Source organism: Carassius gibelio, chromosome B11, assembly GCF_023724105.1.
Source record: "Carassius gibelio isolate Cgi1373 ecotype wild population from Czech Republic chromosome B11, carGib1.2-hapl.c, whole genome shotgun sequence".
Taxonomy (NCBI): Eukaryota; Metazoa; Chordata; class Actinopteri; order Cypriniformes; family Cyprinidae; genus Carassius; species Carassius gibelio.
This window is the reverse complement of record NC_068406.1, coordinates 9,354,460-9,370,239: the sequence shown is the minus strand read 5'-3', so window position 1 is coordinate 9,370,239 and position 15,780 is coordinate 9,354,460. Positions and strand designations below refer to the sequence as shown.

The 15,780-nt window shown below is 35.8% G+C and overlaps 2 protein-coding genes across 3 annotated transcripts; one reads left to right on the top strand and one right to left on the bottom strand.

Moving 5' to 3' along the window:
• Window positions 1–2,329: 2,329 nt before the first annotated feature.
• On the top strand, window positions 2,330–4,375 carry LOC127967860 (small vasohibin-binding protein). The gene is made up of 3 exons (XM_052568612.1): window positions 2,330–2,440; window positions 3,104–3,247; window positions 3,571–4,375. The coding sequence occupies exons 2-3, from the start codon at window positions 3,137–3,139 to the stop codon at window positions 3,655–3,657; spliced, it is 198 nt and encodes a 65-aa protein (XP_052424572.1). The 5' UTR covers window positions 2,330–2,440; window positions 3,104–3,136; the 3' UTR covers window positions 3,658–4,375.
• Window positions 4,376–4,580: 205 nt separating this feature from the next.
• On the bottom strand, window positions 4,581–13,971 carry LOC127967859 (F-box only protein 2). Of its 2 annotated transcripts, XM_052568611.1 has the most exons (6): window positions 13,813–13,971; window positions 12,470–12,527; window positions 9,750–9,876; window positions 9,466–9,561; window positions 9,247–9,385; window positions 4,581–4,943 (listed from the first exon to the last, which is right to left on the bottom strand). In XM_052568611.1, the coding sequence occupies exons 2-6, from the start codon at window positions 12,504–12,506 to the stop codon at window positions 4,809–4,811; spliced, it is 534 nt and encodes a 177-aa protein (XP_052424571.1). In that variant the 5' UTR covers window positions 12,507–12,527; window positions 13,813–13,971; the 3' UTR covers window positions 4,581–4,808. The 2 variants fall into 2 exon arrangements, with proteins under 2 accessions (XP_052424571.1, XP_052424570.1); XM_052568610.1 differs by lacking the exon at window positions 9,750–9,876.
• Window positions 13,972–15,780: the final 1,809 nt, after the last annotated feature.

The window sequence follows — 15,780 nt, the reverse complement described above, 5'->3', positions numbered from 1 at the left end:
TTATGCACCAAGAGCTTGTAACACTCCAAAGAGAAAGAAAAAAATTTAATTGTATCCAATCACCCCTTTAAAGAAATATTTAAAAAAATATGATTTAACAATTATGAATATATATATATATTAATGTTTGAAACTGGGAATGCTAAAGTGTATTACAACCCCTGTCATAATTAATCAAAATGTAATGTAATGTAAGTTATATGATTTATAACAACTTGACCAAAAAATAAATTTTCTTAATAAAATGTGCATATTTCTATTTACAGCCTTGACAACCATTTATATAAAAATAGGGGGAAGTGAAATTATGAATACATAAATAATGAAATTATCATAGGACTCCTAGCTTATCCCTGAGAGTTGAATATATATATATATATATATATATATATATATATATATATATATATATATATATATATATATATATATATATATATATATATATATATATATATAAAACATTAGAAGAAAGTAAAGGTTATTTTCTTTATTTTTTTTTTCTTTATTTTTTTTACATATGATACATGTTATGCATTTGAGAATAAACCTATACATAAAGTTTCAAATGTGTCCAAACTTTTGTAGTGTTGAAAAGCTGTAGGCCTACAGTGTTTACATCACAAAAGTTTCAAGTTATACCCTTTATGTAGGCCTGTACAAGCAGCTTTCCACTGCTATCTTGACTCATTACCTCTGTAGATGTAATCCCATCATGCATCTGTCTGACGAACTGCGCTCTGGAGTGAAAGAATGTCTCGATAACAGACAAATTACTTTGAGTTACTGCTCCAGTCAATGAGGTGTGCTGGTATTAGGGAAGAACACACGTTCAAAAGCAGTGGGCAAAGCTCCTCAGTCTTATGCATCTGACAACAATCTGCCGTCACAGGCTCACGGCACCCCTCCCGACCCACCGCATTCAGTTTGTTCAGGCTGGCTTTTCCGCAGACTGTGGCAGTGGCTCATGGGAACTCCCTCGTGCATGCCAGCTTTTCCTAGGGCGCTAAAGGTCGGGTTAAGACTGAGTGGAAAATCTGTCGGAGGGGGTCTGTTGCATTTAGGATCAGTTGTTCTTCCTTGGATATTATTACGGAGTGAGAGCTCTCCTGTGTTGGGGAAGAAATCCAGGAAAACACATCGGAATGTGCCATGATAAATTTCATGTGGCACAGCGGTGCCAAAGGGCATAAACTTGAGGACAGCTATATGAGTGTCAAGTGAGGGTTCGTAAAAGTACAACATCATATATGGTCAAAACTGAAGTCAATGACACACATGTCTTGTTTTGGGGCATTTTTACAATTATACGAGTCTTCTGTTACTGTAATGAGACGATCCAAACGGGATAGTTTATAGTCTCTTTGACATTTTTATGGCTCATCAGGCTCTGCCAGGTATCGGATTAACCAATATTTACGTAAATGATGATCTGTAGGCCTTCGCCGAGAGCTTTTAGCAGTTTTTTTCCATAGGTGGTCCATTGGTGTCTGACAATCTGACACCTCTACATACAGATTTCAGTTTTTCTGGTGACATATGAGTTTTTTTGACATCTGATACATGAGGATAACAATAACTGCCAGCGCAGCATTTGTGACAGGCCTGCTCTGGGAGGAAAAAAATATTCCTTAAAAAGAACAAACTGAGCTTTTGAATTATTTCACACAAGTAACTTAATAGAAACACTGGAATACATTTAAATTCCAAAGTGGCAGGGAGGTCAAAACTAGAGGGAAATGTTTTTATTACTAGTTCTGAATGATTTAGCACATTCGGGGGTGGTATGTGAGAAATATATATGTGAAATGTTGGTCTCTAGATACTGAAGTAACTCAATCTGTCTAGTTGTTACAGAATGAAAAAATATCCTATGGTTAATTTCATGTAATGCACACAAACAAGATAAATTATTGTACTGAAATACCATAAATCAGGTGTTAGCAATAGTATCAGTCGGTCTCAATCTTCAATAGCTGTATAAGAGCGACCTCTTGTGTTTGCCTTTAGTTTTGCAAGCAACAAATGCTGAAAAAAATAAATAAATAAATAAATAAATCAACTATTATTATGACACCGTGCGTTATTATCCGTTTATATTTTATAAGGGGTTTTATGGATTTTTTTAAACGCTTCTTTGTTTCATGTACTAAGAGAGACCGGGGCTAGTTGTCACACATGTTCCAGCCGATTATACAACACTAAAGTAGTATTACACCTAAATAATATGCCCTTACAAGTTCAATAAATGAAATTAATTGTACGTTTCACTAAACATGATACCTTTTAGTTCCCGTCGATTTTATCTGAACCCAACGTTAATAGGAACCTTCTAGCAGAGAAGACTCTCTCTATCCGGGTTTATATATCAGTGACACCACAAGCCTGCTAAACCGTACTAGCTTCATCTTTGTTGATTGTTTTCGTCAGAAATCATAAGGTGAGACTAAGTAGCCTTATTATTGCTTTCGTTTGTTTACATGTCTTATAGTCTTCAGATTAAGTTTGTTGTGTGATAATGGATAACGTTAGTAATTTGTGACGGGTCTTAACATTACGCGCTATGCTAATAAACAGACAGGATTACTATTCTGAAAAAAGTGAATTAGGTTTATATTAGTTCTAAATTAATCTGAAACAATAACGAAAAGGAATCTTCCACGTATGGTTTTATTTAATAAACTGTTCCAGATGTTTTAAAATGACAAAAAACCCAGGGGATGCTAGTTCGTGGAAAGGAGAAAAACTGTGTACATATAAAAGGAGACTAACAATATTAAAATAATAGAAATAAATAAGTAAACAAATAAAAGTGATTTAGATATAAGTGAATAAAAAGTACATGTACAGTGCTAAAATGAGTAAACTTTTCCTAAAATATATATATATATATTGTGTGTGTGTGACATAATAGTGTTAGTTCAGTATAAATTGGGTTTTTATACAATAAACTATATAAATGCTTTTAAATTTGAGGATAGGAGTCCCTTGTAGATCATTAAATGTATATGTGGCATCTAAAAGATTGACAATCTCTGATGTAATGTACGTCATATTATTAGCTGTTTGAATGTGTGGCTTCAGTAACCAGTTTTTATTTCAGTGAAATTATCATCTGGACTGATCTCTTCCTAAAATGGAGCCAGCATGTCGAAAAGACAAACAAAAGCAGCAAACACCGACCCGTGGAGACCGAACCAAACAGAAATCAGCCCAGCAGGAGCTAAAGCAGAGACAAAGAGCAGAGGTCACAATGCATTTTGCATTTATTTGATCCAAAAAAACAGCCATATTTGTGAAATATTATTACCAACACTGAATTTTCAGCATCATTACTCCAGTCTTCAGTGTAATGTGATCCTTCAGAAATCATTGTAATCATCTGTACAAAGCTGCATGATCAGTATGATCAATTACTCATTTACTTGCATTGTTTGATTTAAATATTTAATGTTCACTTTGTCATTTCTTTATTTTAAATGCTAAACATCTTCAGATTTAGTTTATTTCCATTTCAGTTCAGATCAATTCATCTCAGTTTGTTTGTTCTCTGTTTTTGGTGTGTTACAGATTTATGCCCTGAACAAAGTCATGACTGAACTTGAACAGCAGCAGTTTGAGGCCTTTTGTAAGCAGATGCAATCACAAGCCGAATGAGAAAAACTCATGTCAGGGCTAACATACATCGGTTAGGGTTATGTCATGATGTTACTCTTATTTTTTTGTATTATTGTACACCATTTGATAATCATCCCTTGAAATTTATACCAAAATGTATTCGGTGGCGACTTATGCACACACACACACACACACACACACACACACACATGCACACACACACTACTTGAATCTGAGTGTACAATCACATCGTAAAAGTCGGTCAGTATATACAAAACCAAAAATGTCATAATGCATTTGTTTATCAGAGCATCTCCCTGTGAAAAGACACTCACTCTATAGGTCGGTTCAGTTTTATATTCACTGTCATTGTTAATTATGATGTTTTATATGGCATTATTGTCCTGAACAAGTATTACATTATCTATGATTGCACAAAGCTATTTTAGACAATTTGTGACCTGTTGACTGAAGGAAATTAAGATACAGTTGTTATTCTTTTGGTTTAAAATGTATTTATTTAAATGTATTATATCTAACCCTAACCTTAACATGGATGAGAAATGTTTGCTGAGCAACAAATCAGCATATTAGAATGATTTCATGTGATGCTGAAGACTGGAGGACTGATGCTAAAAATTCAGCTTTGTATCACAGGAATAAGTTACATTTTAAAATGTATTCAGTTTTAATAATAACTTGTAATAATAAAAACATGACACGCTTACAGCATTCCTGATTAAATAAATGCAGCCTTGATGAGCATAAGAGATTTCTTCCAAAAACATTTAAAAACTCTCCCCAACCCTTAACTTCTGAATGGTAGTTCAAATACAGTCTTCATTTAACCTGAACAAGTTCGCTTGCAGTCAGACGAAAAAGGACAATCACAGAAGAGCAAATGTTTTGGTGCAAAAATATAAATGCAATATATTGTTTGATGAAGGAAAGTCTAAAACGGATCATGTTTTGTCACTTCATTTATTTTTAAGTGTGCATGATACAGACATATTTGTACAGCATTACACATAAGGAAATTATGCTAACTGAAGATCTATTGCATATAGAAACTTCATTAGAAGTGCATTGTTAATGTAACAATTACTATTACACCTAGATCTGTATGTGCAAAACTAAAAGCAAGCTGCGAGAAAATACATCTGTTCTTTTTTAAATAATTATGATTTTGTTTAGATATCTAATGTAACAGAGCTTCCAGTCACTCTCACTCCATACCGGCCCTTCCAATACTTGGTGTCTTTACCGCCGTGTTGGAAAGCGATGAAGCGAAGGCCCGGACCATAATCTGTGAAAGTGTGGCTCACCTATAACAGAAGTACAAGTTTCAATGACCAAAACTGAGATAGCAGTTTGCATCTCTTTTGTTTGTTGGTTTTTAGTGCTGTCAAACAATTAATCGCATCCCCCCAAAAAGTATTTGTTTACATAATATACATTCGTGTACTCTATATATTTATTATGTATATTTAAATACACACAGATGCATGTATACATTTCAGATTTTTTTTTTTATGTTTCTACATTTAATATATTTATATGTTGAATAAATTATATGAATATGATTATAGGCATGTAAATACATTTTCAAAGTATATACTGTAAGTGTTTAATATGTACAGTACACACAATATTATGCGATTAATCGTTTGACAGCAATAGATTTTTATTTCGCTATTAAGTTCTTCATCTGTAAAACTTGACACACACAATGCTGCAATAAAACTTATTCATCACCCTTGACCTGCAAGTCATTTCGCTGTCGAACATTTTATGACAACAATTCAACAAAGGAATCAGTAAACTATAAGAAAAATATCATCAATGCACGCGAGTAATTCTTAGAAAATAAAATGGATGAATCATTCATGTACCAAATTAAGAAACCCCCAAAAGTCAAATTTGGTGCAAATCTTTTGTTCTTTATAACCTCCAATAAACTCTGAGAGTTCTTTAGAGCTTCTGTCACCTGTCTGCTGCAATCTTGGCTCATTCTTTGCTTGAAAAAGCTTCCAGATCACTGATAGTCTTTGTTTTTCACATTACCACTGCTTTTTTTCAAATTACTCCGGATATTTTTAATGCAATATAAATCCTTAGACTGAACAGGCCACTCAAGAACAGTCTATGACGGATTCATCAAACAAGCATTAATGGTAGATTTGGATCTATACTTTGTATTACTGTTCTAAAGGAAAGTCAAATCAAGCTTCAGTCTCTGCACTGAAGGCATCACAATTCTTGCCAACATGGCCTGATACAGGTGCTTTTCAATAAATTAGAATGTTTGGAAAAGTTAATTCATTTCAGTAATTTAATTCAAATTGTGAAACTTGTATTAAATAAATTCAGTGCACACAGACTAAAGTAGTCTAAGTTTTTGTACTTTTAATTGTGATGACTTTGGCTCACATAAAAAAAAAAAAAAAAAAAAAAAACCACCAATTCACCATCTCAACAAATTAGAATACTTCATAAGACCAATAAAATAAAATAAAAACTTTTTAGTGAATTGTTGGCCTTCTGGAAAGTATGTTCATTTACTGTACATGTATTCAATACTTGGTAGGGACTCCTTTAGCTTTAATTACTGCCTCAATTCAGCGTGGTATGGAGGTGATCAGTTTGTGGCAGTGCTGAGGTGGTCTGGAAGCCCAGGTTTCTTTGACAGTGGCCTTCAGCTCACCTGCATTTTTTGGTCTCTTGTTTCTCATTTTCCTCTTGACAACAGCCCATAGATTCTCTCTGGGGTTCAGGTCTGGTGAGTTTGCTGGCCAGTCAAGCACGCCAACACCATGGTCATTTAACCAACTTTTGGTGCTTTTGGCAGAGTGGGCAGGTGCCAAATCTTTATAAAGCTGGTCAGCAGAAGGAAGCTTGAAGTGCTCCAAAATTTCTTGGTAAACGGGTCCAGTGACATTGGTTTTTAAAAAAACACAATGGACCAACACCAGCAGATGACAATGCACCCCAAATCACCACAGACTGTGGAAACTTAACACTGGCCTTCAAACAACTTGGGCTATGAGCTTCTCCACCCTTCCTCCAGACTCTAGGAACTTAGTTTCCAAATGAAATACAAAACTTGCACTCATCTAAACAGAGAATTTTGGATAACTGTGCAACAGTCCAGTTCTTCTTCTCCTTAGCCCAACTGCCGTTGTCTGTGGTTCAGCAAATTCCTTGACACTTCTGTGTGTGGTGGCTCTTGATGCCTTGATCCCAGCCTCAGTCTATTCCTTATGAAGTTCACTCAAATTCTTGAACTGATTTTGCTTGACAATCCTCATAAGTCTGCCGTTCTCTCTGTTTGTTGTGCACCTTTTTCTTCCACACTTTTTTTTTTTCACTCAACTTTCTGTTAACTTGCTTGGATACAGCACTCTGTGAACAGCCAGCTTCTTTGGCTATTAATTTTTGTGGCTTACCCTCCTTGTGAAGTGTGTCAATGATTGTCTTCTGGACAGTTGTCACATCAGCAGTCTTCCCCATGATTGTGTAGCCTAGTGAACCAAACTGAGAGACCATTTTGAAGGCTCAGGAAACTTTTGCTGGTGTTTTGAGTTGATTAGCTGATTGGCCGGTCACCATATTATAATTTGTTGAATTGGTGGGTTTTTGTTAAATGTGAGTGAAAATCATCACAAATAAAAGAACCAAAGATGTAAACTACTTCAGTCTTATTTCATGCATGAGTATAACAATTTGAGTTGAATTACTGAAATAAATTAACTTTTCCATGACATTCTAATTTGTTGAGAAGCACCTGTACTGTACAAAGAATCTATGATGTACTTCATACAGTTTTCCATGTCCTCCAACAGCAGAGCACCCCATAACAAAACTGGGGTGCACGTTTGACCATGGATATTGCATTCTTCTGCTTGTAAGTTTGGCCTTCTTTATACCAAATATACTGCTAATCCAGTGGTCCAAAAATGTAAAATTTGGTCACATCACTTAAATCATTCTTCTAGAACTCCACAGGTTCAGATCCACCTTTTACATTCTTCTTGGTCGGGAGTGACAACGAACATATGGCCCCAACATGAAGGCCATACTTGTCAAGTGTTCTTCTTATACTCTGTATTGAAATGTTTTTCCACTTTACATTAAGTCATCTTGCAAGATTTTAGCTGTGCGTTGCAAGTTTTTCTCAGTTGCTCTGATCAAAACATTTTATGTTATGGTGCTTTTTCATTTTTCTTCAACAACCTCAAAGGTTTTCTGGTACAACATATTTTAATATTAGAAATAAGGCTGCCAGCTTTGTCCATAGGGACATTTAGTGTCTTAAACATCTTTATATTACCATAGAATTTCTGATGTAATAAAACGTTTTATTTTCTATAGATTTTTTGAGCACTCTGTTGACTACTCAAAGTTAGCACATGTAAACTCAAACTAATTCTGTTTTCTAAGAGTTTCTAAAGTCTTAATTGTGTTTTAAGATTATTTTGTTTTCTACCATACAAATAAGTGACTTGAAGCTACAGTAGGGAACTTTTATAAAAATATATTTTTTACATATTTATTAAACCTGTCATTATGTCCTGACAGTAGAATATGAGACAGATAATCTGTGAAAAAAATCAAGCTCCTCTGGCTCCTCCCAGTGTCCTATTGCCAGTTGCAGTTACAGACTGCTCCCAGTAAGAAATCAACCAATCAGAGCTGCGGTCCGTAACTTTGTTTGTGTTCAAAATGTAGAAAAATTTATATAATAAGCGAGAACACAATGAATCCATTTTCCAAACCGTGTTTTTAGCTTGTCCTGAATCACTAGGGTGCACCTATAATAAGTGTTTATATTCTGACTATTTTAGATTGCTTCGGGGGTACCGCGGCGGAGTAACCCAGTACCTTTGTGATTCTTCATAGACATAAACAGAGAGAAGTAGTTCCGGCTACGATGTTCTTCCGCAAGACGCAAGCAGTTCTGTTTATTAACCGCTAGAGCGTCAAAAGTTCCCTACCGCTGCTTTAAAAACAGCAATGTTGAATATGACAGCAGTTTTATTAAAAAAATGCTCAACTTTTGATAAATTCTGGACCTTCAGAACAACTTGTATTTGTAAAAGTACTACAGTCTAAATATTTTTTTTATTCTACATAAAATGCTTATAAATATCAGTTGTCAATCTAACCCTCCAAATATGTATTTTTAAGATGATATTTAAATACTTAGTTTTATGATCAAATACGTTTTCAAAACATAGAATGCATTGCAATACAATGACGATTGAGAGAACAATCATCCTTTAAAACCTGATGATCCTATTTGAAACTCACATTTTAACATGATTTTTCTAATTATATGTGTATGGATAATCAAGCAAACCTGAAGTTGCTTCTTTCCTATAAGTGCTCATCTTTAAATATTACTAACAATAAAAAGTTTTTGTTCACTTTTTCAAAAAGCTTTGAAAGCAAATAGATGTGAATCAAGACCTGAAGTTGGTTGTTTTTACAATTATACTAAAAGCATGTACAACAGATTTTTCAGTTTTGATCATTTAGATACCTTGCAAATATGATACAATAGGCTGTTTAGGGTTAAAGGTTAAGTCGGTGTGTTATACAAAACTGGACTGGATACTGCACCCATACCTTTTTCCAAGAGCATTCATCACAATTAGGGTCAATGGTCACTTCCTCTGGCTTAAATTCTTCTATGACCTCTAGGTGTTCATCAAGCAGAGTCACAGTGAGCATATAAATACATCCACAGTCTGTTCGGCTAGAGAACCTACATTCAAAAGAAATGACTGAATGTACAACGTGATGAAACAAAACTTGTGCCATTAAGTCCATATCATCAAGGCTTACCAGTCCTCCACATTTACCGCTGGCTGTATTATATCTAAATTTTCAGGGTCGTAACCCTCTGCCAGCAGGTCAATCACTTGTCTCTTTATACACAGCCTGGAACAGAGCAGAAATAGACACTGAAATACAGAGATATACAAATGATGAATGAAGACATGTTAAAACACAAGCAGGGAGTGTGAAAGACAGAGACAATGATCCTTTTTCAACAAGTTCTTAAAAAAAAAAAAAACAGCCTTATTTTCCCCAACCTCATCTGTTCAGGCTACTATTTATTCCCTTACTTAAAAGAGGTGCAGAAGTATTTAGTGATTGATTCGTTATTGAAAGTGTGTCCACTGTCCTCCGGCATGTCGCCTGTCCCCCATTGATCGCCTCCATTCTCTGTCAGCTCCCAATGTTCCAAATTCTCTGGTGAAGATACAAGTTTTCCATGTATTCATGTGGTGCACTTTACTGATCTAGTCATTTTATTTAACAAAAGGAGAGCTGATGTAATGGCAATATAGTTCATCTTTAACTACTACTTCGTCTAAATCAGGGGTAGGCAAGTTCGGTCCTAGAGAGCCGCAGACCTACAGATTTCCCCTTCAACCCTAATCAAACACACCTGAACAAGCTCATCAATGTCTTCAGGATTACTAAGCTACAGGCAGGTAAGTTTTTTTTTTTTTCATGGTTGAAGCTGAACTGTGCAGGACTGCGGCTCTCTATGACCGAACTTGCCTACCACTGATCTAAACAGTATTTTTTGTTTTATTTTGTGTTATGCATGCAGTTGACTTAACTACATATTAACTATGGAATTACTTTACTTTCAAAAATGCATTTACATTTAATCATTTAGCAGACGCTTTTATCCAAAGCGACTTACAAATGAGAACAATAAAAGCAATCAGACCAATGAGAGAACAGCAACATTATACAAGTGCCATGACAAGTCTCTGTTAGTCTAGCACAGAACCCGTAGCTGAGGTTTTTTTTTGTTGTTTTTTTTTTCTCCAAAAATAGGATAGACCAGAAAAGGTAAGTGCTAGTATTAGTTAATCAAATGCTGGCAAAAAAGATGAGTCTTTAGATGTTTTTTTTTTTTTTTTTTAAATGAGTTTAGACTCGGCTGTTTGAATTGAGATTGGGAGGTCATTCCACCAGCTGGGCAGTGGGCACAGTCCAGGAAAAGGTCCATGAGAGTGATTTTAAACCTCGTTGGGATGGCACCACAATGTGTCATTCCCTTGCAGAACGCAAGCTTCTGGAGGGCACATAAATTTGAACTAGTGAGTGTGGGTATATTGGTGCCGTGCCAGTGTTCGTCTTGTAGGCAAGCATCAGTACCTTGAATTTGATGCGAGCTGCTACTGGTAGACAGTGTAACCTGATGAGGAGAGGAGTAATGTGAGCTTATTTTTGGCTAATTGAAGACCATTCTCGCTGCTGCATTCTGGATCAGTTGTAGAGGCTGGATAGTACATGCAGGAAGGCCCGCCAGAAAAGCAGTACAATAGTCCAGTCTGGAGAGAACAAGAGCTTGAGAAGAAGTTGGGTAGCTTGCTCTGATAGGAAGGATCCAATCTTCCTAATGTTGTATAAGGCAAATCTGCAGGACTGGGTCGTTGTAGCAATATGGTCTGTGAAGCTGATGATTCATCACAACTCCTAGGTTTCCGGGTGTACTGGAAAAAAGTTATGGTTGATGAACCCAGCAGTATAGAGTGGTCGTGAATAAATTATGGGATCTGTCTTAGTAAGGTTGAGCTTATGGTCATTCATCCAGCTAGAAGTGTCACTCAGACATGATGCAATGCGAGCAGCTACCATCGGATCATCTGGTTGGAATGAGAAGTAGATTTGAGTGTCATCAGCACAGCAGTGTTTGGAAAAGCCATGCTTCTGAATGACAAATCCTAATAAGGTCCTAATAAGAAGAGAAGTGGTCCAAGCACTGAGCCTTGAGGAACCCCAGTAGCAAGAAGTTGTGACTTAGAAACTTCCCCTCTCCAAGACACCCCTGAAGGATCTATCTGAGAGGTAGAACTTAAACCACAGGATTGCAGTTCCAGAGATGCCCATCTTTCTGAGGGTGGACAGTGGAATCTGGTAATCAATGGTTAGCAGATGCTCATTACCTAAAGTGACTTCTAATATAAAAGCATAAGCAGTTTTAAACAGTGCCACATTTATTAGAAAATTGTGTTAGTAATTAGAGAGCTAGATTAGTTATTTACCCTGAATCTAAAACCTAAAATTGTGATGGAGAATTAAAATATATATATATATATATATATATGTGTGTATTATTATTATTATATATATAGTACACTGCTGTTCAAAAGTTTGTGAAATAAACACCATTAACATTACAAATGACTTTTAATGTCACTTTTGATTACTTTTATGCATATTTGCTAATCAAGTTGTGATTGGAGTTATGATTGATGATCAGCTGACTTTCTCAGACCACATTGCTAAAACTGTCCAGTCCTGCAGATTGGCTTCTTTCAACATCAAGATCAAGCCCTTTCTTTCAGAACATGTTGAACTTGAACTCCTTGTTCAAGCTCTTGTTCTGTCCAGGTTGGACTATATTGCAATGCCCTCTTGGCAGGTCTTCCAGCCAGTTCTATCAATCTTTTACAATTACAATTAATTCACTAAAATTCACTACTTCAGACTTATGTGCCCTCTAGAAGCTTGCATTCTGCAAGTGAACGTCGCTTGATTTTGCCATCCCAAAGAAGCACAGTCACTTTTTTTTTTACTTTTAAATGAAATGTTCCCCCCTGGTGGAAAGACCTGCCCAACTCAATCCGAGCAGCTGAGTCCTTAGCCATCTTCAAGAATCGACTAAAAACTCATCTCTTCCATTTTTATTTGACCCTCTCTCTAGCTTAGCATTTGTAAGTCGCTTTGGATAAAAGTGTCTGCTAAATGTAAATATAAATATGATTTTTTTTTTTTTTAAACACATTCGTCCTTTTGAATAGTAGTGTAAATGTCGATTTACCGTCTCCATTCGGATTTTTTAAGAGGTTTCCAGGCATTTTGTTGAATCTGAGAGATGTCTGAAATAAACCAGATAAAATAGTGTAAACAGTGGCCCTTTTAACTAATAACATAACAAACTGTTCATTGCCAAAGCTTTGTACCAGCAGTCCTTTTTATCTTGCATATGTCCAGTGTTGTGTGTTACTTCTAAATGGTAATACATTATAGATTACTTGTTACTGTCATTTAAACGTAATTCCTTGCCTTACAATATTACTGTCTCAGAGTTAATGCGTTACCTGACTCCTGTGATACTTTTGAGTTACTTTCACCAAATAAATACAAAAGTAGAACTTAAATGACAAAATGTACTGCAGAGCATTTTACATCTAGTAGAGGGCAATATGGTGTGATATGTGATAAGACTGTGGGCTATCCAGGTTACTAACAATATAGCTAATTGGCAAAGCAAAGGCTCAAGACAGTGCAAGAAAGGATGACAGCCAGAATCACAAACGATCCAAGTCTGTTACAAGTATGGTAGAGGTAAAGTGATTATATTGCCATACCTGTAAATAGCTTGGGTTTATTTATATTAGACAAAACAAATTCTAATAGCATATGCAAATGCAAAATGACAAGATGCGCACACGTCCATCTCGCGAATGGCTTCTGGCATCTTCACTCATTAGCTGCTTTTCCACTGGCCAGTGCGAGCCGTGTAGTCTTTATTTCCAAACTTGGACACCACACGCAGCTATTGACTGATCACGAACAGGAAATCTAACTTATTTGCTGCATTTTTTTTTTTACATTTTGGGCTAAAAGTGTGTTGAAACGCAAGAATTACTGAACATGTACCGAGTTAAAATATAACTTAACTGTAAATTAATTAGTAATGGCTTACACTGCCTGCGTTACAGCAAAACGTTGGCTATCTGTTAATGCATTACTTTTGTAATGAGTTACTCCCAACACTGCATGATACGTCAGAGATCGATTCCATTTCCGGGTTCTGCTGCAGAACTCGAGGGTTTACTCTTGTTTACTTCTTTCAGGATGTTCATTAACGAAAGTATGCATAAATTAAAATTCATTATCAATGCAATGCCAAAGCTGACATTGCTCCCTAGACGTATTAACATGAATTATAAGTTAGTACAAAAATGCTGTCGTATGGTTTATTTCATTCTGGACTGATTGTCCTGTAGCTCTAGCTTAGCCCTTTTCAATGAGCTGACTCGTGTTTCTTGCTGTACATCTGTTTAGCGCAAGGATGAGCTCTTTGCGCACACATAAAGTAAATGCATCACAGAACACAGAACAAATAAAAAAGCAACACGTTATATAAATTGTACTTACAGTGAAAGGAGTAGCTCTGAGTCTGTCTCTGAGTCGAGAATGCGTTTGGTGGTGGGAGGGAGCTTCCTGTAATCTGAACTCTGCAGAATAAAGCACATGAGTCTTCCTGCATCAGCAGCTGTATTCACCGCTGACAATTCTGCACAGCACATGTTCTTCTTCTTCTTCTTTTCATTTTTTTGGCAGATTGCAACCATGACTTTTAAAGGTGCATACCGCCACCTACTGTATCAGAGTATGTAACATGAGCTATATCCATTGGTACTACTTTATATCAAAAAAAAAAAAAAAAATCTATATCCTATTGTATATCCCTATATTTTTTAGATATTGTATAACTGCTTTCTGTGTATCCTTTACCCCATCTCCTGTTGTGCCTAATAAACCTTCAAGGTTCCACTTCCTTCCTGTCTGACTTATCTTTTGTTTTAGCCTCATCCTCTCATCTTTCTTACAATATAGCAATACATGTTCTACATCTTCCTTGGACCTACATTCCAAACATTCATCTGATGGACTTTTGCCCATTAAAAACAGTGTTTTATTTAACCCTGTGTGATCAAACCTTAGCCTGGTTAAAACACTCTCCTCTCTTCTGTTACTTCTATTCACACCCTGAGCATTAATAGATTTTTGCAAGCTGTAATATTTCCTTCCACTTTTATCCACATCCCACCTATCCTGCCATTTCTTTAACATTTTTTTTTTTTAATTATCGCCTTAGCTTCTCCTTTTCCAAGAGGTATATTTATGACATTGTTCATCTTAGTTGATTTTTTTGCTATATTGTCTGCTCCCTCATTCCCTTGTACACCTGTGTGGGCAGGTACCCAGCAGAATCTCATATCTATCCGTAGTCTCTGTAATCTAAATAAACTTTGTTGAATTTCTAGCATTAGATCTTCTCTATTAGATTTCATATTTTGAATACTATAAAGAGCTGCTACAGAGTCAACACAACACACCACTCTGTCTGGTTTTACTTCCTCAACCCACTGCAGTCCTACAATAATCGCCATCATCTCTGCCGTGTACACTGATGCCTGATCGGGTAATCTTTTCCCAATGCTTATATTCTTTGTTGGTATATATATTCCTATCCCTACCTTGTCCTCTTCATCTTTAGATCCGTCTGTATACATATCTAAATAAGTGTAATATTTGTTCCTTATGTACTGACTTGCCAAATGTCCTTTCCTACTCTCTTCCCATTAATTTTTTAATTCCAATATATTTAAGTCTATCTCAGTTCTTGGAAATAACCAAATAGGGATATTACTGATAGGTGTAGGGGAGTTAAACCATATATTATTTACTCTATATTCCTCTGATTTAGTCTTTATTACCCATCCAAAACCATTACCTTTAAAAGAACTATACTCCCAACATTCTTGAATAATGCTCTTAGCATGGTTTGCAAACCCACATCCACTTAAGCGACTCCAGTATGTAAGCATGAGTTTATCTCTTCTCAGGTCTGAGGGCACTTCTCCTAACTCAACCTGGATTGCTTTAATTGGTGTTGATCTCATTACACCTGCACAGATCCTCAATGCTTTATTACTAACTCTATCTAACTTCAATAAATGGGTTTTAGCTGTTGCTCCATAAACATAACATCCATAATCTATTGTTTGCACAGCACATGTGTGTGTGCGCGCGATTTTATGCAAACCCTGTCAAAAGCGTTGATTGTTAAATTAACCCTCTGGAGTCTAAGGGTATTTTTGGGGCCTTGAGAAGTTTTGTCATGCCCTGACATTTGTGCTTTTTTCAGTTTCTTATAAATATCTAAATGGGTAAAGTCTAATATTACTGTAATCAGCACAAACTGGGCTATAATATGTGAAATGCATGCATGTACATGATTGTATTTTTGAGAAAAAAAAAATGTTATGTATGGTTAGTGAAAAACAAAAAACGTTAAATCACTTGAATAAGGCAATAAAACACATACATAAAATTGGT